At 51.0% G+C, this 22919-nt stretch overlaps 1 protein-coding gene across 1 annotated transcript; it reads right to left on the bottom strand.

The window, feature by feature from the left end:
- Positions 1–7103: 7103 nt before the first annotated feature.
- FATE1 (fetal and adult testis expressed 1) lies at positions 7104–14213 on the bottom strand. Its single transcript, XM_003271845.3, has 5 exons — positions 14023–14213; positions 12849–12976; positions 8801–8907; positions 8319–8397; positions 7104–7671 (listed from the first exon to the last, which is right to left on the bottom strand). Exons 1-5 carry the CDS (start codon positions 14126–14128, stop codon positions 7540–7542), a joined length of 552 nt encoding a protein of 183 aa, XP_003271893.1. The 5' UTR covers positions 14129–14213; the 3' UTR covers positions 7104–7539.
- Positions 14214–22919: the final 8706 nt, after the last annotated feature.

The raw sequence follows: 22919 nt of genomic DNA, 5'->3' as shown, positions 1-22919 counted from the left end.
ATAATAAAATAAAATATTACTTTAAACTTTAATTTAAAACAACAACAGCAACAAAAATCCAGCCCATTTTGGTTTCAGGTTCAACTTACCGGGTCAAGCCAAAGTTTTTCCACTGATACTGGGAAGGGATCTTTTCCATGGTTGACAGCCTAGAGAGTCGGACTACTACACGTCTTAGCCAGAAACTAGTCCCCCAGATAGTCAATATCTGGGATGTTTTAATATCAGATATTTTCCATTGCAGTGGCAAAAGTCTTGGGTGGCAGGCAGAGAATGGTACAGGGGAGAGTCATAGACATCATGGGGGGCAGGGTGGTAGGGCAGACAGGCAGAGAAGCAGGGAGGTGTGTGGGTGAGCAGCAATAGCGAAGTCCCAGAGGAAGCAGTGGGTATCCCTGACAGGAAGCTGGAATCTGGTGATTCAGGGGCAGGTTCTCATTCATGGAGCAGCTCCCTTGTGCTAAGTACTTGACGTAAGTTAATTCATTGAAACCTCATGACAACCTGACAAAGTCGACACTATTCTTATCCCCGTTGCACAGATTCATACCTAAGCAATTTGGTTCCAAAAGCACACTCAGTAACAGGGCCAGCTTGGAAGGTAAAATGAGCCAGAAGTGCACAAGTCCTAAGAGAGGTATGGTCAGAACTGCACTGGAAGCAGCAGGCTCCTGGGCAGACTTTTGAGTGTGGAGCTGAAGCTGCCATGACCCCCTGTGCCCAGGCTCAGGAGGGGCAGTGGGAGGGGCCCAGCTGTGATAGGGTGAGCTGCAGGAGCCGGAGGTGGAGAGCATGCCGGGCACTCACTAGGCAGATAGTGGGCCTTTGAGTCTGAGCCGCCTCAGCCTCCCTGAGTTCAGGCTCCAGCACAGCAGCTTCATGAACTAGGTCCTCGAGAACCACTTGTTGAATGAATAAAATCTCCAGAAGGATACATAAGAGGCAGGGCTTTGCCCAAGAGGCTTGGCAGGCCAGCGCCGTTGATCACTACCTTGAGAAGGGGCTACAATCTCTAGTGTGGACACCACTATGCCAAACTTACCATGGTTGGGCTGCTTTGCCAAGGGAGGCTTCGTCTCTTTACAGACAAAGATGGGGCTGGGGCAATATACCTGGCATCAGCCACATAGAGTCCATACCCCAGGGGAAGCTCCTCCTAGAAGGCGGCCCAAGACAGGCTGGACCCTAGTGATTGTAGCTCATCTCCCTAAATGCTCCTGTCCTCACTGAGAAGCCCCTCCTGAGCTCCCCATCTTCAGGTGCCCATGGGCCAACTCTGTCTCCTAGAGGAAGACACTGGGCCCCTGGAACCAATATGTTCAAACTGACATGAACTTCTGCCCCTCCGCCCCAGCTCCTCTGTCCCCAGCGCCTTCTCTGGAGAAAGGCACATCTTGCCCCACATGTGCTTAATTCAGAAACCTAGGAGTCATCCTTGATACCTCGCACCCGCTCCCCAAATCGTATTTGTTATTCTGCTGGAATCTCTCTCCAGCACCTTCTTCTCCATCCATTCTGACTACTGCTGCCCTGGTCCTGTCTGGTGCTCCTCTGAAAACCCATGGAAAGAAGACCGCACTCTAGAAATAAACTTTATGTGGCAAGGACTCATCTAATTTTTTTAGTCATTAATCTGCAGAGCCGAGCCCAATGGTAAGCACGTAATAAGTGCTTGATATATATTTGGCAAGTAAATGAGTGAATGAACGATTCTCCCAAATCGACCTTGTTTCATGTTCACTTTTCCCCCACTTTATTTGTATCACAGATTTATCGTCTCCTGACAATGAACTACACAGACTTTCTTGTTCCTTGCTGCATCCCAGGATTAGGGATCATGTCTGGTATTTGTTGGATGGATGGAAGGATCATCTAAATAGTACATTACAAACTCTGCACTCAGGCTTTCAAACTCCTTCAGGTTGTCACTAGACCCATCTCTGCAGCCTCATCTCCTGTGGGGCCATTTTGTGTTGGAGTTTAGTGGGGGTGTGGCCAGGGCTGGTCTTGGTAGTTTTGTGGCCACCGTGACACCTGCAGACCAACCAGGTACATATTCTGTCTGCCACATGCATGTGTCCAGTCCAAGCACTAGTGTCCCTCCCTCTGGAGAAGGTGGTCACTGATGAGTGGTCCTAAGGAGCAGTTGGAGGGGGCCCAGCTATGCAGAAAGAGGGGCCCAGGGACCCAGCTACTGGCAGGATGTCTAGAGATGAGGCTGCTGCAATACCAGCTGCCTCCTATGGTCACAGCCTCACATGGACGGAGCCTACACTTGCTCCTCTGGGCTCAAGCTGAGATGGATGCAAGCTCAGCTGGGGGCCCAAACGGGGTACCAGGCCTGAAGCAGCCCTAAAAGCCTATCTCCGCCCCAGGCCTGCTGCCTGGCTCCAGAATCTTCCCTCAGCCAGAAGCTCCAAGGGCTTCACCCCACATGCATTTCCCCAAATGGCAGAGTGGCTGGCTCCCAAGCCTGAGAGGCCTGAAGTGGGTGCTCCCCTCTAAGGGTCTCCGAAAGAGGTCAGGGGCCAGTTCAAAGAGCCAAAAGCAAAGGCTGCAATCCCAGCATGGTTCCTGGGAGAAGCCCACATAACCCATACCCCTACCTCCACAGCTACTCACATGCAGAGAGCCACAGGCTCCAAGTGAACACTGCCCGTGCTCTGAGGCTGAGGGGCCCAGAAATGCTCGGAGTCAGGCAGGCAGTGAAGGCCCACGGGTCCCCCCTTCCTCCCACTGAAGCTTGCCTGTCCGGCAGGCCCTCAGTCCCTCTGCTCCAAATCTTCTCCAGCAACCCTCCCTGCCACTCTCCTAGGAAAGGACAAAGTCCCAGCTGCTTCAGGACAAGCTTTGTGTGGCACTCAGTGCCTCCACCCTCCTAGAGCCCCAAATCATTTATTTGGCTGCTTCAACAGGGGACAAAGTTTCCCAACACAGCCACTTTCCTCAGCTCCCTCGGCAGATCACGCATATGAAGACCCATGTCAAGCCGGGTTCTAGGGCCCACACACTTTTCACGGACTCCAGTTCTGTACCCCATGGAGGCAACTGGCCTGTGGTCACAGAGAGGTATCAGCCCAAGGTCAGCCGCTTTCCTCACCAATCAGATGGCTTCAGAGGCAGGGGCTGTCCTGGCCAGTCAGCATCCGTTGGTCCTTCTGCACAACCTCCAGTCAGAGACAAACCACTGGGGCTCATCAGCATCTGGAGCTAACAGAGATCTCCTGCCGTTCCTGCCCCTCAGGCCAGCAGGGCCCTCGAGCCCCTGACAACTTAGCTGCAGCCTCGGGGTCAGAGAGCTGCCCCACCCTGCCTGAGGCCAACAGGGGAAGCTGGCAGAGGCCGAGAAGAGCTCATGCCCATGGCTAAGGCAAACTCAAGACGCTGCCCCAGGGTGTCGCCTGCCCACTGGAGAAGCTGGCCTGTCTGTGGGCACTGTACACCCCAGGCTGTCGGCAGGCGAGGGCTCGATGCTGGGCTGCCTGGCTGTGGAAGCTGCTTGCCTGCCCAGATCCAGGAGCCAGCCCCGCCCAAGCTCCCTGAGGAGCCCTCGCTTGCACGGAGCATGCTCAGAGCTTTGTATCTGGGGATTCAGCCCCACCAGCTCACAGCCCTGGTGTACTTGCCTCCAGGCCTTGGCACAGTCTCAGCCAGTCCACCTGACCTGAGGTCAAGCCAGGGAGAAATCTGAGAGAAGAGGTACCTGGGGTAGGGCTGGCCTGAGGGGAAAATCCATACCTTCTCTGCCAGGTCCCCTGGACTTGGCCTCCAAGAAGGGTTGGGGTTAGGGAAGGGAAACAAGGCAAGACCCTTGGGGCAGTGAGCTTTGGGCTCCTTTCCAAGAAGCCGGGATTTCAGGCTGCTCCTGCGTACACCAGAGTCCCCTCCATGCACCCTCATGTACCCCTCCTCACATGCCCACCTTCCTCTTCCCACCTCCCACCAGCTGCCAGGAAGACGGCCTGTGACAAAAGAACTGTAATATTGAGTTTCAGCTTTTGCCCAGGACTGGCGGGGGGCCAGGGGCCCACTTGGCAGGGCAGGGAACTACACAAATGGAGGATTAAAGCTTTGCCCACCTGCACAGCCAGCTGGGAAGACAAGCCACTCCCTCAGGGGGCTGCTAGGACGGGCTTAAATGACATCCTGCGTGCAAAGCCTGGGGTACATACAGGTGCGCATAATCTGCATGGAACAGCATGGAGAGTTCGCAAGGATACGCACCAACCAAACCATGGGAAATACTTCAGTGGAGGGACTTGGCATTTGGGGTGCAAGGGACTGTGTTAGCCAGGCCTGCAATGTTTGCCTTTTTGGGGAGAATGTATTCATGCACAACTTGTGTAATTAAACATTTTTAAGATGCAACGTGTATGGCAAAGAGTAGGTGTGCCGTAGGAAGCAAAGAATAGAATTGGCTTCCTTTGGTGGGGAAAGGTTTTCAACAGAAGGCACACCCTAAAGGCCAGGAGGGGAAGACCAGGGCTAGAATCAATCTCTGGGGACCCTAATCAGAGGCCATCCTGCCAGTCCTTTCCTTGTTCCAGGAGTGCAGAAGACAATGCAGGCAAGCTTGTGCCCTCAAGAAGCTACTGATCTAGTGGAGGACTGATGTGTACCCCTCTAATACTAAGCCTGGGCAGCCCCTGGGAAGCTTCACAGACTAGAGAAAAACAGCACGCCAGGAGAATCCCCTCCCCCACCCCCAAGTAAGAATGAGTTCCTTCCCTCCTTCATTCACCCACAGCATCCTGCTTCGCTAGGGGGAAGTTCATGGCTTGCTGGAGGAAGGCCTGGGCTCAGGGCGGAGAGGTTGGGCAAGGCAAGGACAGGTTGGCAGAGAAATGCAATCAGATGGGCAAATGCTCTAGGTGGGTCAGAGCCAGAGGGCCAAGCAGGAGGTGCCAACTTGCCTCCTGGCACTCTGCCCCCGAGCCTCCCTGGGTCTCTCAGGGGCTTGGGAATCACAGATGTGCCAGCCCCCACAATATGGTCCCCACGCCCCTTAAGGAACATTGCAGAGGGGCCCAGACTGGGCAGCTCTGACTCCAGCTCCTCTCAGGAGCTTCCTGAGGTCTTCTAGGTGGGGCAGGGAGTTCTAGAGATAGAGCAGGAATGCGCTTCTAGGAACTGGCCCCCAGCCCTGCTGGGAACCAGCCAAATGGTCACACAGAAAGGCAGGGTGGAGGCCCAGCCACGGGCTCCTTATGAGCTCACCTGGCTCAGGAGACGTTCCTCCAGGGCATTGCCATGCTGTTTGTTTGCAACTCAACTAAATTGCTCCCAAGGGTGAACCCTTGTTTCACAACATATTTTCAGCCAGACTTTTTCTGCAAACATGTCCACGTCTGTGCAGGCTCACAAACACTCAGGTCCCAAAGGGCAGACCCAGCCCTTCCCGGCTGCAGCCTCCTCTTCCTCTGAGCTTCCCTGTGGGGCCTGACTGGGGCAGGAGAAAGGGGCAGCCCGGGGTAGACAGTGTGAAGGCTGGACTCATGGCAGTGGGAGCACTGGGCTGATGACAAGAAGCTGCACGTGCTGCCCCTGCTCCATCTCCCTGCTTCCCTTAATATTCCTCTGTATCTTGGGTCCTGGTCTGTCCTGAAGCTGCAGGAAGGGGAGGGGTGGCCTGCAAGGAGGTCCCCCAGTCTTCCGTCTAGCCCATGGGTGACTCCTGGGGCCCCAGGGCCCATTTGCAGAGGACAGGGAACACCCCTGGTACTCCCTGGGCCTCTTGGCTCTCCTGGCCAGAAGTACTCATATCTGGGTGCTGCTGTTTCCCCATTCTGCGGAGGGGCTTCCTGTGGCACTTGATTACCTCTGTGCTCTGGGACCAGAGAGAGAATCTCCCAACTGTTTCTTTGCTAGGTATCCTTTTCTCTGCTTTGAGCGGGACCCAGGCTCCAGGGGCCATGTGCCTCGTGTCCCACAGGGCCGACAGGAGGCCCTGCACCCTCATCTTAGAAGTATTGCAAGCCCTAGAGTGTCAGGCGTGGAAGAACCCCCTCATTGTATAGGAGCCCACTGAGGACCAGAGAGAAAGAGGTGGAACAGGGGCAGAGCAGACTCTGGGACCCAAGCTTCTCTCTCTCTCTCTCTCTCTCCTCTAACTTCCCTCCCTCTGCCGCTCTGTATCTCTGACTGTATCTCTCTCTCTGCCTCTCCCTTCCTCCATCCTTTCTTCTCTCCTCACCCCCCATCCTCTCCCTGTCTCTTCTCTGTCTCTCTCTCTCACATACACAGACACATACGTTCATTTCATACCTAGTGACTAACACACTTCCCAATCTTTATAGATGGAGAATCCTTGACAGATTTGGGGGATTAGGGAAGGTGCATTTAGCAACTAAAGCCAATGAGAAAGTTCTGGGTCAGAGACGTGTGTTGAGCCCTTGGTCCCAGGGAAGGGGGTTGCAGCTCTTCCGCAGGCCTCCTGCAGCCAGGCACATCTGCACTGCATTCAGGCCCCCACATGGCAGGCAACATTCTCCACCTCTCAGGCTCAGCCCCACTGGACAACCCAGCTATTCACCCCATCTGAGGTGTGCTTCATGGGCTGTGGACCCAGAGTGTGTGGTGGGTAGGGTGAGGGATATGTGTAGCTCCTGTTCGGCCTCCAGAACTGAGGCAGGACCTCATCTCCAGTGAGTCTTGTCTGCAGGAGGCAGGCCAAGCCCTAGCGTAGGACTCAGGATAACTCACGCCAGAGAACTCACATCGAGGCCCTGTCTCACTGGATGACCCAGGGGCATGTTTCCTCTCTCTGGAATTCAATTTCCTCTTGCGTAAATGAGGTTTCTGGTCCCTTTCAGGAGATTTCCTCTGACTGCATCCCTGCAACACAGCGCGGACATGCTCCCAGAACCACACCCCCACAAGCACTGGTTTGCATGAGCCCAACAGGAAGAACTTTGCAAAGCTGGGGCTGGGGACAGTGAGGCGGGGGAGGTGAAAGGGAGGAGGGAACCAGGGCCCCTGGGGCAATGGCAGAGGCTCACTCCCAGCCACAAGGTCTTTGTGAAGAGGAGCTGTTGTTTCCCAGTGCACCCCACCCCCACTGTTGCCCCAAATGAGTGTTGGACACAGGAACCTCAGCCACAGGGTTTTGCTGCTATGGCTGTACTTTTATTGAGCATGCTGTCTGTGCAGAGCGCTGCGCACGAGGTGGAAGCAAACAAGGGAGGAAAACAAAGCCACACCCCTGCCCACAGAGGATGGAACAGAAGGGCCGCTGAGGTCAGGAAGGCAAGGTTGCCACTAGGTGTTACTGTGGGGCCCAGATGCCGCCATGCTCTTCACCCTTCAAAGGGTGGCATCTCAGCCCACGCAGTCCTCCTCCACCTTCGCAGCAGCCAGGACCTCCCAATGCAGTGACCTGGCCTCCCCAGGTAGGAGGCCTAACCAGAGTTGAAAATGATCCTGACGCTGCCTGAGGGCTGCTGGGAGATGAAAGGGGCATGGGCAATGGCGGCCTGGGGAAAGAGGAAAGAAAGAAGGGGAAGCAGGGAGGGCTCCAATACGGGGGCTGCGCTGGGGCGATCACTGGTTCATCCACAGCCACATGCTGGCAATGCTGGCCGACACCAGCACGGCGATGATCAGGGTCTCCCTCTGGCGCCAGGTGGCGCCCTGCTCCTCCAGGGCGCGCAGACGCCGGTTGACTGCATACAGCTGCAGAGGAGTCAAAGGCAGGGCTGCTGAGCGAGGCTCTTCTCCAGAAGCCCACAGCACAGCCACGGGAAAAGCATAAAGTTAGAGCAAGAAGGGGCTTGATTGCCCTTTGGCGGTGGAGCGGGGAGCGCCCCTAGTGAGAAGCAGGGGGCTGGGCCAGGTCCACGGGACCAAAGACCTGGCTGCTATGTCTGCAGGCCCCACTTTTGCCTTCTCCCTCGATGTTCACTTCCCTTCTCTGGAAGAGACCAGCCCATTCCAGCTGCGCCGGGGAGCCAAGGAAGGAAGGGTCTCCTCCAAAGAAGGTCTGGGTTTGGTTTGAACAAAGGCGACCCCTCTCTCAGACCCTTAGGTATCACTCTCTCTCTGGACATAGAACCCTTATCCTTGTATGTTCCCTCTTCCTCCACCTTTCATCTGCCCCTGTTCCCTACCAGCATCTCAGGGACAGCAGTAGGTTTGAGATTGGACATCTACGCGGGGTGTCAGAGCCATGGGGATGAGGAGGAGGAGGAAGGGAATCTGCCCCACCTCTAGCACTAAAGGGAAAGATGACTGTAAGGGGCTACAGGACCCCAGCTGTTGAGCCCTGCCTACTCCAAGGCACTGTGATTCTGCTTGTACCCACCAATTGGGTCCCTCCTCACCTGTCTTCTCATGACTTCCATCTCCAGTACATTGAGCTCTTCCAGGCTAGTCTGCGCCACTGCATCTGTCCCTGGGTTGCTGGGAGAGAAAAAAGACAGACGGCCAAAGCTGCTGGTGGTCCCTGGCAGGACCTGGCAGGGAGCACAAGAAGGCAGTGAGGTGAAGCAGGTAAGGTCGGGATCTTCTTGGACAGTGACTCTATCAGCCCCCAGTCCTCTTCCATGGTAAAGAGGGCCTAGGGCCTTGAGGGCTGGGAGTCAGCCTGAGCTAGCCTGAGCCAGCCTGGCCCAGCCCAGTCCAGCCCAACTCGGCTAGGCCGCAGAGCACTGGAATGCCCCAAATGGGCAGGGAGCCAGGGTACTCATGGTCTCTGACAGGGAGGCATTCCAGGCCCCCATCCTGGCCAGGCTGCTCACTAGCCCCTCTGCCCCACTCTGGGCCCTGTCTGAGCAGCCAGGGCCCACAGACCCTCAGCTCTTACCGATCATAATGGAAACGTATGCCTTGGAAATTGCCAGCGTACTCCTGGAGATGGGCATCCCCATGGCCTGATTCTCTCAGCATTCTGGGCTTTGGCAGCTGGGACCCCTGAAGAAAGGAATGATCAGTAAAGTAGCCTGCCCAACCCCACATGAGTGGCTTCTCCAGTTTGCCCAGAACCAGTGGTGCACCCCATGGGGAGTCACATGGTGCCTGGTCTCTGGATTCAAGGGCTGGCAGCTTCAGGCCACTAGGAAAGCTTAGGAAGCCCACACAGGCTACTGGCCACCACCCCACCCACACCATGCTCCTCAGGAGCTCTTGGTCCTCCAGGCAGGCTGTGGCAAAAGAAGAGCAGTAACAGGGGTCCCTGTCCTCTGCAAGAACTTTCACATGCAGGTATTAGCTGAGAGGCTGAGCAACCTACTGAAGGAGAACGTAAAACCTTGATTGGCAGCCCAGGCCATTGAGGCCTGGCGAGATGCCCTTACTTTCCGAGGATGCATGGTAAATGTCAGGGCTAAGGCTAGAACTCTGGCTACTGGGAAACCACCAACTCCTCTGGATAAGCCCAGCCAGCCATCCCTGTGGCTTTCATTTTTATCCATCTGCCAACAACTCCCTAGCATGTACATCTCTGGCCCAGAGCCCTTGGGCCAGGGATATCTGATGCCTTTGAAGAGTCAGTGGGGGATAGAGGAACAGAGTGTGGCTTTGGGTGCCAGACCTGCCTGGGCTCAAATCATAGTTCTAGGTTTCCAGTTCAAGATGAAATATTTCACAAGCTGCTTATTTAACACACACCACGTGCCAGGGACCATGCCATCCTCTAAGCCCTTACCAATACTAAGTGATTGATTCCTCATCACAACCCTGTGAAATGGTATCATTATCATCCCATTTTGAAAGCAGGGGAAACTGAAACACAGAGAGGTTAATTAACTTGTGCAAGTCACACAGCTAGTAAGTAGCAGAGCAGTAATTTGAACCCAGGACATTTCAGTCCAGAGGTTATACTCTTAGCCATTACACTATGATGTCCCTCATATTTAACACTCCTTCCTGTTAAGGCTCCACTAAGTGCCAGTGAAGACAGTAAAACAGTATAAACCCGGAAGAAAGAAGACAGCACAAGAGGCATCAGCTAATGAAAGAATTCAATAAAATTCTGGAATCCAGGAAGTGTCCATGGAGGAACTAGGCCTCAGTGTGGATGGGAAGCAGATGGGACTCAGCTGACAAAGGAGGCCCCCACCAGCAGCATCCAGAGAGGACTTGGACGTGCAAGGACAATGGCGGCATATCACCAGAAAGGAGGGGAGGGAGGAAAATAGGGCCTTTAACTAATGATCTATGTATGAAGCAGTCATCCACACTTCTCACTCCTGGCTGGCAGCCAGGCACTTACCGCCAAGCCAAAACCTGAACCAAATGAATAAGAAAGCTGGGGTGAAAGTGACACAAAATAAAACCGTCTTCATTCTGGCAGGGTTCAGGGTGCCGCACATGACAGCCAGTTCCTTACCCACTCACCCTGCTGAAGTAGAGCCTGTCATTTGAGAGGCCTGACTGAGGCGCGCGGAGTACTGGGTTAGCTCTTCTATTTGCCTCATTCTTACAAAAAAATAGACAACCAAGGCTCACCTGTCACCTGAGAAATATCTGCAGCCCTCTTCTGTTCTGAAGTAACAACATCAAACTGAAGGTGGATCAATTTCTGTGTAACGGATTTTCATAGGAACTTTGCCACTGCACTCTGTTTGTTGCAATAATGCATAACTAATCTTTCTCAAGAGGAGCACACAGATACTGGTGCAACTTTTTTATGAACCGTAGTTCATGGTCACAATATTTTATTTCCTTAAGATACTTCAAAAATTGCATTAAAAAGATAATGGGTATTAGGGAGACTCCATGACTGTAATTTGATCAATGATGTCTCTTAGAAAAGTTTTCAGATCACTGCTTGATTTTCCTATAAATTGGAATCAGAAGGACAAAAAAAAGTTTTGAGAGATTTGAAGGCAAAAAATAAGGATGGATGGCTGATGGCTGGAATTTGTTTGTTTGTTTCAGATAACATAGTTGGTTGTTAACATACCAAGTCCCAACTTCTCTCTGTTAATCATTTCAAAAAATGTTGTTTTAATTTCCATGTAATTTTAAAGGCACACTACTTTTTTCCAAGTCAGCAGGATAGCATTATTAACTTTTCTCACCCTTGCATATTATGGTTCTCCTAGAGGCAGTTCCATTAACTGTTTTATTCAAAAATAAAGGAATGAATGAATGAATGAATAAATACAAGTAGTAAATTAGATTTCCTAATTCTAAATTTCTAAATTTAATTTATAAATTCAATATAATGTCTATATTTTCAAACAGTCTACCTCTAGCCCTCATAGTCAACTTTAATTAAACCAGAGATTGTATCTCCCCTAGTCTCAGGGATGTTAGTGGTTTACAGGCGGCTGACCTCCTGGAGCAACTTGATTTGGCTTCTGTCTTTGGACACAAAAAGTCAACTCAATATTTGACTTATTTTTATTCCCAGGAAACCTCTAACCTGGAAGCTTTTTTTCTCATTCTTCACTGGGGCCACCCAATAAATCATTTCAGCAATCAAGTCTCCCTCCCTCTCCAACCTTATTGCCCCCCAGTAACTCTCAAACTTCACCGTGGTAACAGTAAAACCACCATTTTCTAAAATTTTCCCTCATCCATCTGAATGTGGTGAAAAGCATTGGCTACAGAATGATGGGATTCGTGATTCCTTAAAACAGTCAGGTCTACCTCCTCTCCAAAATGGCTCAGTATCCTTTGCAACAATGTGGCCAGCATTTTTCTAGAACATTCAACACCCACAATGAATGTAGCTTAAGGAATTGGCTACAGAACTGTGGGACTCACATGATTGCCTGGAGCAGTCAGGCCTCCCTCCCTCTCCAATCTTGTTGTCTTTTCCCAGCAGCCTTTGCAACAGCATGACAACAATTTTTCTAAAACCTTCCCTTACCCACAGTGAATGTAGCTAGCTAAAATGATTGGATACAGAACTGTGGGACTCACTTAATTCTGTAGAATAGTCAGGTTTCCCTGCCCCTCCAAAATGACTGTGTTTTCCCAATATCATTTGCAACAGTATAGCCACTATTTGTTCTAGAACATTCCTTCACCCATATTGAATGTAGCTTAAAAGGATTGGCTACAAAATGGTCAGATTCACTTGACTGGATTTCTTTCTTCTTTCTCTTTCTTTCTTTCTTTCTTTCTTTCTTCTTTCCTTTTCCTTTCTTTTCTCCCTTCCTTCCATCCTTCCTTCCTTCCTTCCTTCCTTTCTCTCTCTCTCTTTCTTTCTTTCTTGACAGAGTCTCACTCTGTTGCCCAGGCTGGAGTGCAGTGGCATGATCTCAGCTCACTGCAACCTCTGCCTGCTAGGTTCAAGCGATTCTCATGCCTCAGCCTCCTGAGTAGCTGGGATTACAGGCATGTGCCACCATGCCCAGCTAATGTTTGTATTTTTAGTAGAGACGGGGTTTCACCATGCGGGCCAGACTGTTTTCGAACTCCTGGCCTCAAGTGATCCGTCCACCTCCTCCTCTCAGAGTGCTGAGATTACAGGCATGAGCCACCATGCCAGGCCACTTGACTGCATTTCTTAACAGCCAGAAAGCATAGGAGCCTCACCTGACTTATTGTGTGTATACAGGCACACACACACACACACACACACACCACAGACATAATTTTAAATACAGGAAAGCAGTATTTCACACAATAGATTTACAGAGTAAAGTATTTAGGTACTCCTCATGCAATATTTGTTTCAGGCATTCTGAACTCCCAAGGTTGAACCCCCAGCATAGGAAAGGATGACCCTGACCTTTAATTGGACCTTCCTGTCCTCATTTGCCAGCTTGGAACACAGGAGCTTCCTCCTCCTCACAAGTCAACGTCTAGCCCTGCCTGACCTGGTCAGGCTAGAACCCCTACAACCAGTACTCCCAACCCCAACCTGGCCACCATGTGCTGAGGACCCCATACAGTACCATTTTCTTGGGTCGGGTGGCAGTCATATTCCAAACTCGTTTGGCTGAAGCAGAGCCAGCAGCTTTTTGTTCCAACTTCTGCCTCTTCTGGGAGGCACCCCGGGACCGAGATCCATGCTCCATCATTTCTAGAGAGAAGAACAGAGGCCCCAGGAGCACCCATAGAAGTTGTACCAGGGTTTCTTGGGCACAAAACACACCAAAAGGAAGACAGAGTCTTCAGCTGTCTTGGGAATCACTCAGCACCCATTAACCACTGTCCATCAGCTGATCCCAGGTCTCAGTTTGTTCATCTGTTCAAAAGTTAAACAAGAATTTCCTGAGGGCTGAGCTCGAGACTAGGTTACTCTCCAGTAACCTAGAGAGCAATGACCAAGAACAAGATCCCAGCTATCAAGGAACTGACCATCTGTTTGTGTATAAGGGGGAATGACAAGTGTAAAACAGAAAGTAATCTATCTTTGCAAATGCAGACAGAGAGATGCAGGCTCCATAAATGATCAAAACAGGGTAACATAGTGGAAGGAAAGGGCTCCTCCTAGACAAGTAGGAGACAACAATTGAGGTGGGGACCTGAAGGAAAAAAAAGACCCAGCCCTGGGAAATTGAGGGAAAGAGCATTCCAGGAAGAGGAAACAGCAAATGCAAGGTCTTTGGGGAAGAAGCAGGCTTGGAGCATTGTAAGAACAAACATAAATGCAATGTGATCTGGATCCCTTTGTGTGCTATAGAAATGGTATTTTCTGTCTATATCATAGCATTAAATGTTTTGAGGAGGCTGATACAATCTCATAGATAATGGAATTTGGATTTTCCTCCAAATGGCAGGAAAATGAATTAGAGGATTGGGAGAGAGAATTGATCTCTGGTCTCATAATTTGAGCCCCCTGAGTATTTTGCAACAGACACTGTGGTGGCTTGGACAAGGGGAAGACAGAGGGACTACACATGTCGTTCCCATCTTCCTCCCTCCCAGGGCAAAATGCTCACATCATCTATCCCTTTTCCCCTATCTCCCTTACCATCAACCCACAAATCCTCGAAGCCCGCCCAACGCACAGATGTGCAAACACTTCCATGCACACATGCACCTTTTCCAGCACACACATGCACAGGTGTAGACACGTATCTACACAGTTGGCTGTAGCCTAGGGGTATTTTAGGGGATGCTCACCTGCTATCACCAGGTGCTCTTGGTTTTGCCCTTGGCGTCCATGATTCAGTTCTTCTGTCAGGGATATTTCCATCTCCACCTTGGCGTTGGGAGGGCCTCCTGCCATCGCAACCAGCTGTTCTCTTGTAAGCTATGGCTAAGGATGCACAGGGCGCCAGGAACAGAGGAGTCACACTCAGAAAATCACCTCTTCCGGAAACAGGAGCTCAAGGAAGATATAGTCAGACCTGGGGGTGGAGTGAGATTCCCTCTCTATGCTGAGACCTTGGACACAGCACTTTCTGTTTCTATTGTATCTTGCTGGCTAGGTCCGTGGCCTTCTCCTCTGCTACTCTGTAAGCAACTTAGGAGAAGAGATACAATTCCGTGCCTTTGCCTGTGAGAACTGCTCTGGCTCATGAATTTCCATATTTAGCCCATGGGGAGAAGGGTGGGGTCCACCCTCCATCATTTCTATGAAGAAACAGGGATTGGCACAGGGTCCGAGAGCCAGCAGTGGCCACAACAGAGTTAGGTCCTAGCAATCCAGGCCATACCACACCTTCAGAAGGGATTCCCTGGAGAGCGTATCCTACCTCCCCCATCCAAAGTCCCCAGACATGGGAGGTAGCCTTTTCCTGAAGTAGGTCAGCCTAGGCAGGAGCCATGAGAACAAAGGGAGAGAAGGGTAAGAGAGGTGGGACCTGACTGCAGCCACTAGAACCCCCAGGGACCTCAGGCCCTGCACCTTCTAAGTCCCAATTCTCCCTCAGCTTCCCTACTGATTAGACCACTGTGACGGTCAGGTTTATGTGTCACCTGGCCAGGTTCTAGTCCCCAGTGACTCCATCAAACACTAGTCCAGGTGTTGCTGTGGAGGCATTTTGTAGCTGTGGTTGGCATCTACAACCAGTGGACTTGAAGTAAAGTAGAGACCCATCCTCGATGATGTGAGTTGGCCTCACACAATCAGCTGAGAGGCCTGAAGAGCAAAGACTGAGGTTTCTACCCCAGGACTGCAATGTCAACTCTTCCTCGAGTTGCCAGCCTGCCGGGCTGCCTTGCACATTTCAGACTTGTCAGCCCCACAATCGCATAAGCCAATTTCTTAAAATAAATTTCTATATACTTGTGCATATGCAGATACGTACATACATACATACATATATACATCCTATCAGTTCTGTTGCTCTGGAAAACCCTGATTGCTACAACTAACTACAGTGAACCCTTCATTCTAGGAAACAACCCCAGAGCCCCTGGAGGAATAGGAGGCTATTCGTAAAAGGAATCAGGACAGGTTTATATAAAGTTCCTTTTACAAATAGCCTCTTCTTCCCCCAGAGCCCCTGGGCCAGGTGGGAGGAAGAGGAGGAAGGAAGAAGGAAAGGAGGAAGGGAGGAAGGGAGGAAGGAAGGAAGGAAGGAAGGTAGGGAGGGAGGAAGGAAGGAAGGAAGGAAGGGAGGAGAGAGAGTGGAAAGGAAGGGGCCAGGAGTAGCTGAAAGAGGGCGGCATGGTCTGAGGCTGCCTGCCCCCTGCCCCCACCTCACCTGTCCAGCGCTGGGGCCGAGCTCTTGGGAACCAGAGCTGATATAGGCCCTGCCTGCCTTCCTGGGGGCTGAAAAGAAGCCCTTCCCAGATCCAGTGGAGCAGCTGTGATGAAATTTGAGCTTTCTGGAGGGCCACCTTGGGAGCAGAGAAACCGCTGAGTGTGCTCAGCTCAGTGGGATTCAGGAGCCTGGGAAGCCCAGCCAGATTGAGCAAATGAAAATACAGGTACAAAGTACATTTAAATTTCAGATAAACAACACATCTGTGCTTATACTACATTTGTAGTGTAAGTATTCTCTCTTGTACACTAACTTTTGGGACATATTTACACTAAAAAATGGTTCATGGATTGATTTGACATTGAAATTTAGCTGCATATCCTGTATTCTATCTGACAATCTTATCTCACTATGACCTCAAGATTTTACCTTGGGCAAGTTTCTCGCTTCTTTTGGTGTCAGTCTCCCCCATGGACAAGCCTCCCTACAGGGTGGCTGGATTGTCAGGAGCACTCAGAAGTCAGCAAAGCTAGAGCAGGGTAGGCACTGGCTTGCCACAGGGCCTCGGGCTATGGAGGCCAGATTTCTGTCTAGCTATCAACTGGCCCTGGTGGGGCTTCTTGGGCACAGGAGCACAGGGTCCAGGTGCACATTGGAGGCACTGCCCCCTGGTGGCATAGGAATCCACCACCTAAAGCCAAGCAAAGAGGGTGGGAGAATTCCTTCCCAATCCCTGAACCCCCAATGCCACTCAAAAACCCCAGCATCTCACCCCCTTAGCATGCCTTCCTTTCTTGGATTGAGTGCTAAGGACACCTTGGAGGTGACGAGAGTTTGCTGCGTGCCTTTGAACTTGTCTCAGCATGCTAGCTAATTATAATTTCATAATTATAATCTACATGGTAATCTCCTTGTGAAATGGCCCTAAATTCGTACTCCAACCATTCTGAAAAGCCCCCTACTCCAAAGTATGGGTGCTAACCTCAGGGGCCCGAAGGACTAGAGCACCTGGGATACAGAGGGAGACCTTTCAAGTCTTACACGGTGCCTGGGTCCAGGAAGATGGCACATGGCCAAGTGTATATAACAGGCTGCAGAGCCCTAACACTCCAGTGGAAGGCTCTGCTCACCCAAAGGTTCGACAGATGCTTCTTCATAGGGGAAGGAAGGGTCCAGAACATACCTGGCTTGTATGTGTGTCTATATGTTTTCAGTGTTCAGTGTTTTACACAAATGAGATCTTACATCTGAGGTGTGTGCCATATTCTACAACTTATTTTTTCAAGTGAACCACGTGCCTTGGGGAATCTCTCCGTGTGAGAACAAATCTACCTCATTTCTTCTCAGCCCGGCAGAGCATTTCCCTACACAGCTGCCTCCCCTTGCTCCTTTACTGACTTGCTCATGGGTGTTTTGGGTGCCTAGAGCTTTTCTACTTTTAGAAACAGTGTAGCACTGAGCATTCCTGAACACGTCTCTCTGCACACATATGTAAATGTGTTTGCACAGAAGCTGCCTATAAGTGGAATTGTGGGGTTCTAGGGTATGTGTGTTGATGATTTTGACCTATATGGACCAATATTGTCAAAGGAGCCTCCAAAGAGGCTGCACAACGTGAAGCCTCACCTAGAAGAAAGTCCGTGTTCCTTCCCAGTCTGATCAACAGAAATATTATGCAACTATTTAAAAGGCATAATGGGTGAAAAATGATATCTATCTCATTGTTGCTTTAATTTATATTACTTTAATTATGAATAATCCTGAGCAATTTTTCGTATGTTTATTGATCTTCTGTATTTCTTTCCCGTGAACTGTCTGCTGGAGGGCTTGGATCTTTATTAAAATAAGAGCTATTTTATTAACAGAAAAGAATAAGACAAAAACTCTCCCTCCTTTCAAGCTAAGTATCTCCAAAGGAAATGTATCATCTTTTTCCCTAAGGGGGATCGTGAGCACAGAGCCTCCACTGGGGACCAAACAAATAAAGTTAATTGCATCCAAGCTTTTGCTGAAACCTAGAGGGCATCCAGCCACCCACGGAGCAGGTGTCCAACTCAGGCTGCTGCTTGCCTACCTGTCCATCTGCCCTTGTGTCTGTCTGTCTTCTCTGCCTGCCCCCAGCCAGCCTGATCATCTGCCTCCAACAGTGCCTTCCAACCACTAGCTTCTTCCAGCTGTTCAGTCAGCTGAGCACTCTGCTCCAGTTCCCAGCGGCTCAGGGTCGCAGCTCTGTCTGCCCCCTGCTCCCACCTCCCTTGCAAGTTGCAGCAGGAGATGGCAGGAACCTAGCCCAAACTCAGCACATCTGTGAGTGACTCAGAACCCCTGCCACTGGGACATCTTAGGCAAGTTGCTTCACCTGCTTGGAGCCTCAGTTTCCCATCTTCACGTGGAAGTTTCAGGGAGATGTGTGGGGGCTGCCTGGGCTTCAAGGCAGACTCTACTGTTCTTCATCCAGAGCAGCTCAGCTCTTACCACTTTCTTATACTGGGGCTTTATGTAAGAGGTCGTTGAAGCCAAATGTCTTGAAGGAAAGTAAAAAAGCCATTGGGTGTGATGACTTCCTATCTCCCAGCCCTGCTGAGAGCCCAGTCTCAGGCAGCTACAGTCCCAAACCCGAGCAAATGGGTGCACCTGGATCTTCCGGGCAGCTGAGAGCTTCCTCTTGGCTTGTTAATGAACCTTATGGACCTGTAAACAATTCTCCTTCCTGCTCCTGGAAGCAGCTGGTACTGAGGTCATCCCTGGAGCCACAAAGCCCTCCCCATGCCAGAGAGGAAGGGGAAAGGGGACTAGCAGAGTCTTGCATCTCTCCCGCCTCTCCTTAAAGAGGCAGGAAGGACAGACAGAAGGACACAGGGTCAAACTGCAGGGACCATAGCTGGCCCAGGGAAGGAAGGCCACCTTGTGAGCAGAGAGAGGGAAATAAAAAGTAGCAGGGCCACTTAGGGCAGCCCTTAGGACCCACTCCCATGGGGACAGAGCCACCTTGATTTCCAGCTTTCTGCCTTGAATCAAGATTGACTGTCTGCTAGACACTGGGGATGGAGATGAGGTCCCTGTCCTCACGAAGTTCATGCTCTAGTGAACAGAGAATCAAATGGACAGGAAAGAAGTCCATCTGCCTGTGGGGACAGTAGCAGGCAGTTGTTTGTGTGGCGGCCATGCCCTTAACCCTGCTGCACTCTGCCTGTCCGGGGGTGTGGTGGGTGCTCACTGTAGCTCGGCAAACCTAAGAAGGAGGGGCCCAAGGGAGATCTGTCTCAAGCAATGTCCCCGGCCTCTGTAGCCTCTAACTGCACACCTCCTGGGGCAGCTCGCTACATCCCAAGGGGGCTCAGATCAGTAGAAACGTCTTCTCTACATGGGTGGAAACTCTGGCACAGTCTGGGGGGTGGGGGAGGAGCAGCTTCAGCAGAAGGAAGTTAAAGATGCAGACACAGAGTCAGTCTTGGCTTTCAAACCAGCAGGTAGGACTGCAGTTGCTGAGATGCTAAGTGGTTCCCAAACAACCCAGTCCTCCAGGCTTAGGGGTCCAGAGATCATCCTGCTGTGCCTCTGAGTTCCTTCAGAACAGCACCTTGAGATTCCCCCTGAGAAGGGAAGGCTCTCTCAGCAGCTCAGGTGGAGCTGCAAAGAGCTCAGGGTAATTGCTGTTGGTTGACTGCCCTAGACACAACTCAGGACCACCCTGCATGTGACAAAGAACAGCACCCAGAAAGAGGGGAAATTCGCCTCCCAGAGCAGCCAGTTGCTGTCACTGCCTGCTCCTTCTTCTGCCTTCTCCTTTTTTCTTCACTGGCCCGAGAAACCCTTCCCCCAGAAGCTGGCAGCAGGTTCAGAGACCCAGAGGGGTTTGTTTCCTGCCTATCTGTCACACTGTGGCCCAGTGTCACCCTGCCCCCAGCTGAGAGGCTAGGGCACTTTGCTGTTGTGTCCAGAGATCCCTTGGAGCTGGTGGGAAAGAGTCTCTTTCTTGATCCTCAGGAAGGGGGGTTGAGCAAGGTGACCTCACAAAATCCTTGGCCTCCGCTGTGTGGTGACTCCTCAGATCAAAATGCATCTGCTTTTGATTGTTTCTGTGCCCAATGACTGAATTGTGATGTGTATGTAAAAATCAGGAGAATCAGAGGCCAAAGGAAGAGGTAGACAATGTGGTACAAAACCTCAGAAAATGACCTGCTCGAAACACAAGCAGCAGCTGCCCCTCCAAGCTGGAGAAAGATGTTGGAGAGGAGGAAGAAGGCCCAAGGTGGGAAGCACAGCCCTGAGAAGCTGCATGGGTTTTTTTTCAGACAGGAAGCTAATGACAGGTGTTCCCATCTATGAAGTGGTTACTATTCCCAGTACGCCCCCATTTTACAGATGGAAAAGCTGGACAGTGGAGGGAAGAGAGGGCTGAGATATGACCCAGTTCACTGATTCGGTGATAAACCAAGGCCATCACATTAACACTCCAGGGTCCTCGCTAGACCAAGAGGAAGTCCCAAGGAGGAGGTGGCTCCAGAGAATTTCAGAAAACATCCTCCAGCCCCTATTCTACTCTGACCTGCCCTTCACTCTTAGAAGACAGAGACCAACAGAGACCTTGTCTGCTTTGTTTGCTGGCTCCTCAGCACTTAGCGTGCTTCCTGGCATATTAGAAGATCACTAAATAGTGGCTGGATTGGAATGGCCCGAATGTTAAAAAACAAAAAAATCCCCCCTTAGCATCTTGTCTTTTGCCACTAAACTTTCTCAACTCCTGGAAAGTGTTGCCTCCATCATATGCACTGTCTCCACTTGTTACCTCCCAGGCATCCCACTGCTCATTCTAGTCTGGCTTCTTCAGTCACCATGGAACTGAAACCACCCCTTGCCAAGGTCACCAATGACCCCCTGATGGCTCCATACAATGAGTTCACTTTGGCTGTCATTTTCCTTGGCTTCTTGAAAGCATTTCACATCATTGTCCACTGTCTCCTTCTAGAAACACTCTAGTCCTTTGGTTTTCAGGGCTCTATACTCCAATGCTTTTCCTCCCACCTGTCTGGCCTCCCTCCTGGGCCATTAGGTCTACACTCAAGACCACTTGTTGTCTTTCTGGGACCTCAAGCAATTCTGATCTCTCCTGCTGCAGCCTAGGCCTCCCTCCTCAACTACACTCAAATGCACTATACACCACACATGCCACACGTCAACTCAAACCTGTGGTCTTTTGCTCCCCTAAACCTGCTCCTCCTCAACTGTGACCCTTTCCGGGGAATGGCCCTACCATCTACTCTACTGTCTGAGCCCCTAAACCTGAAAGTCATCTGGGATTATTCACTACCCCTTCCCAACGCAATCAGTCACCATGCGTGGTTCTGCCTCCTGAATAGAGAATTCAGTGTTTCTTCCAATGTGACCCAAAGATCCCCTGCAGAAGAATCAACTGAGTGATTTGGCCACAATGCACATGCCTGGCCCAACCCTGGACTCAAGGTATCAGACTCTGAGGGTGGGGTCTGGAGATCTGCATTCTAAACAATCAGATGGTCTTGTGCCCATCAAAGTTTGAGTAAAAACCTTCTCAACAGTCTATTTCTCTCTGTCTCTTCCGTCATCAGCCTCATCCATCCCATCGCTGTCTCTTGCCTGGGCGATGGCAATAACCTGACCTCCCTGACTTCTCTTATTCTTCAGCTCCTGCAGCCTGTTTTCCACGTGGCTGGCAGAGCATGCCTGGCCATGCCCGCTTGCTCCTTAAGGCACCCCTTGGTGGCCTCCCCTTATCACTAGGGTAAAGACTACAGCCCTGAATACTGCCTAAAGGGCCTCACATAGGCTGACCTCCATGTATCTTGTAAATCTCATCTTGCACAGGTCTTTCCCCTCATGCTACCCTGTCTTCTGTTTCCTTAAAACCAAGATGGACTTGCTGAACTCCAGGCCTCTTCACGTGCTGCCCCTCTGCCTGTCTCAATTGTCTTCCATGGTCTTTGCTTGGCTGATTCCTACCCATCCTTCACTTTGGTTGGCCATGGCTTCCTCAGGAAGACTTTCTCAGGAAGCCCCCAGCCCCACCCTCCTGGACTTCCCCTAGCATAAAGTTCATCATGCACTATTGCTACAGCTGTTCTGATGTTTCCCCCACCCAGCTATGCCCAGAGCTCCAGGCAGCCAGGACCTACATGCCCCAGCTTGTGGAGCACCATGCTCTGCCAGCACCCACCCCTATATGTCCTATCAGCCCAAGGACCCAGCAGTGCCACCACCAATTGCCCACCCACTGGGCTCCTGTGATCCCATGCAACCAGCCTGATATGAAATGTTACCCAGTCTCTATTTTTATCGCTCAGAAATCCTAGTGAAACTGAACCCATCACACAGTTTGAGCTCTTCAGAGAAAATGCTGAAAGTTAATGTCATTGGAGCTGGCGGTGTTGTGATTCCCCAAAACAATATATTTTGTCTATAAAAACAACCTGTGGGGCACCAACGTTGTATCTATTCTTAAGGCTTTGGGTTCTCAAATCACTTCCCACAGAAGAACCCTGGAAGAAGCATTCTGAAGCCCACTTCTCCTTTCCCAACTCACCTGCCCTGTGGAGACTTTTGGCAGCTGTCCCAAGTCTGTCCAGCTTGGCAGGGAAGAAACTGCTTTGGGGCCTGGTTGGAGACTGACAAGGTGCCCCTCTGTCTTTGCCAGCATCTCGGAGAAGCTATGATGTTCACCCTTCAAGATTTTCCAGAATGTGCATCATGTGCTCAGGTTGGAGGAAGGAGCAACAGAGTCTTCCCGTCATGAGTGGAGCATTATGAGCCAAAATTTGTCCCCCTAAAATTCATATGTTGAAACTGTAAACCCCCAGGACCTCAACATGTGGCTGTAGGAGTAATTAAGGAGTAATTAAGTGGAAATGAGGTCAGTGGGGTAGGACCTAATCCAATCTGACTGGCATCCTTATAGGAAGAGGAGATTAGGAGCACCGAAAAGAACAAAGGGACAATACTGTGAAGCCACAGGGAGAAGATGGCCATCGGCAAACCAAGGAAGCAAGCCTCAAAAGAAATCAACCCTGTCAGCACCTTGATTGCAGACTTCCAGCCTCTAGAACCTTGAGAAAATCTTCTGTGGTTTAAACCCCCCAGCCTGTAGTATTTTGTTTTGCAGCCCAAGCAAACTAATGCATGGAGCTTGGGCTCTGATTGTAGAACACAATCAGTCCACACGTTTTAAAAAATTGAACACTTAGCTGTGATCCAGGCACCGTGCTGTGTTCTAGGGCAGAAGTGGTGAGAAAAGTTATACATGGTCCCTGCCCAAATAGGGTTACCAGTAGGGCAGGGAGAGGAAGGGGGCATTCTGGAGGGATCTATAGTCAACACAAAACCAACATAAAGTCA

This window comes from Nomascus leucogenys, chromosome X (assembly GCF_006542625.1).
Source record: "Nomascus leucogenys isolate Asia chromosome X, Asia_NLE_v1, whole genome shotgun sequence".
NCBI lineage: Eukaryota > Metazoa > Chordata > Mammalia > Primates > Hylobatidae > Nomascus > Nomascus leucogenys.
Note: the sequence above shows the minus strand (reverse complement) of the source record. Positions and strands in the feature narration are given on the sequence as shown.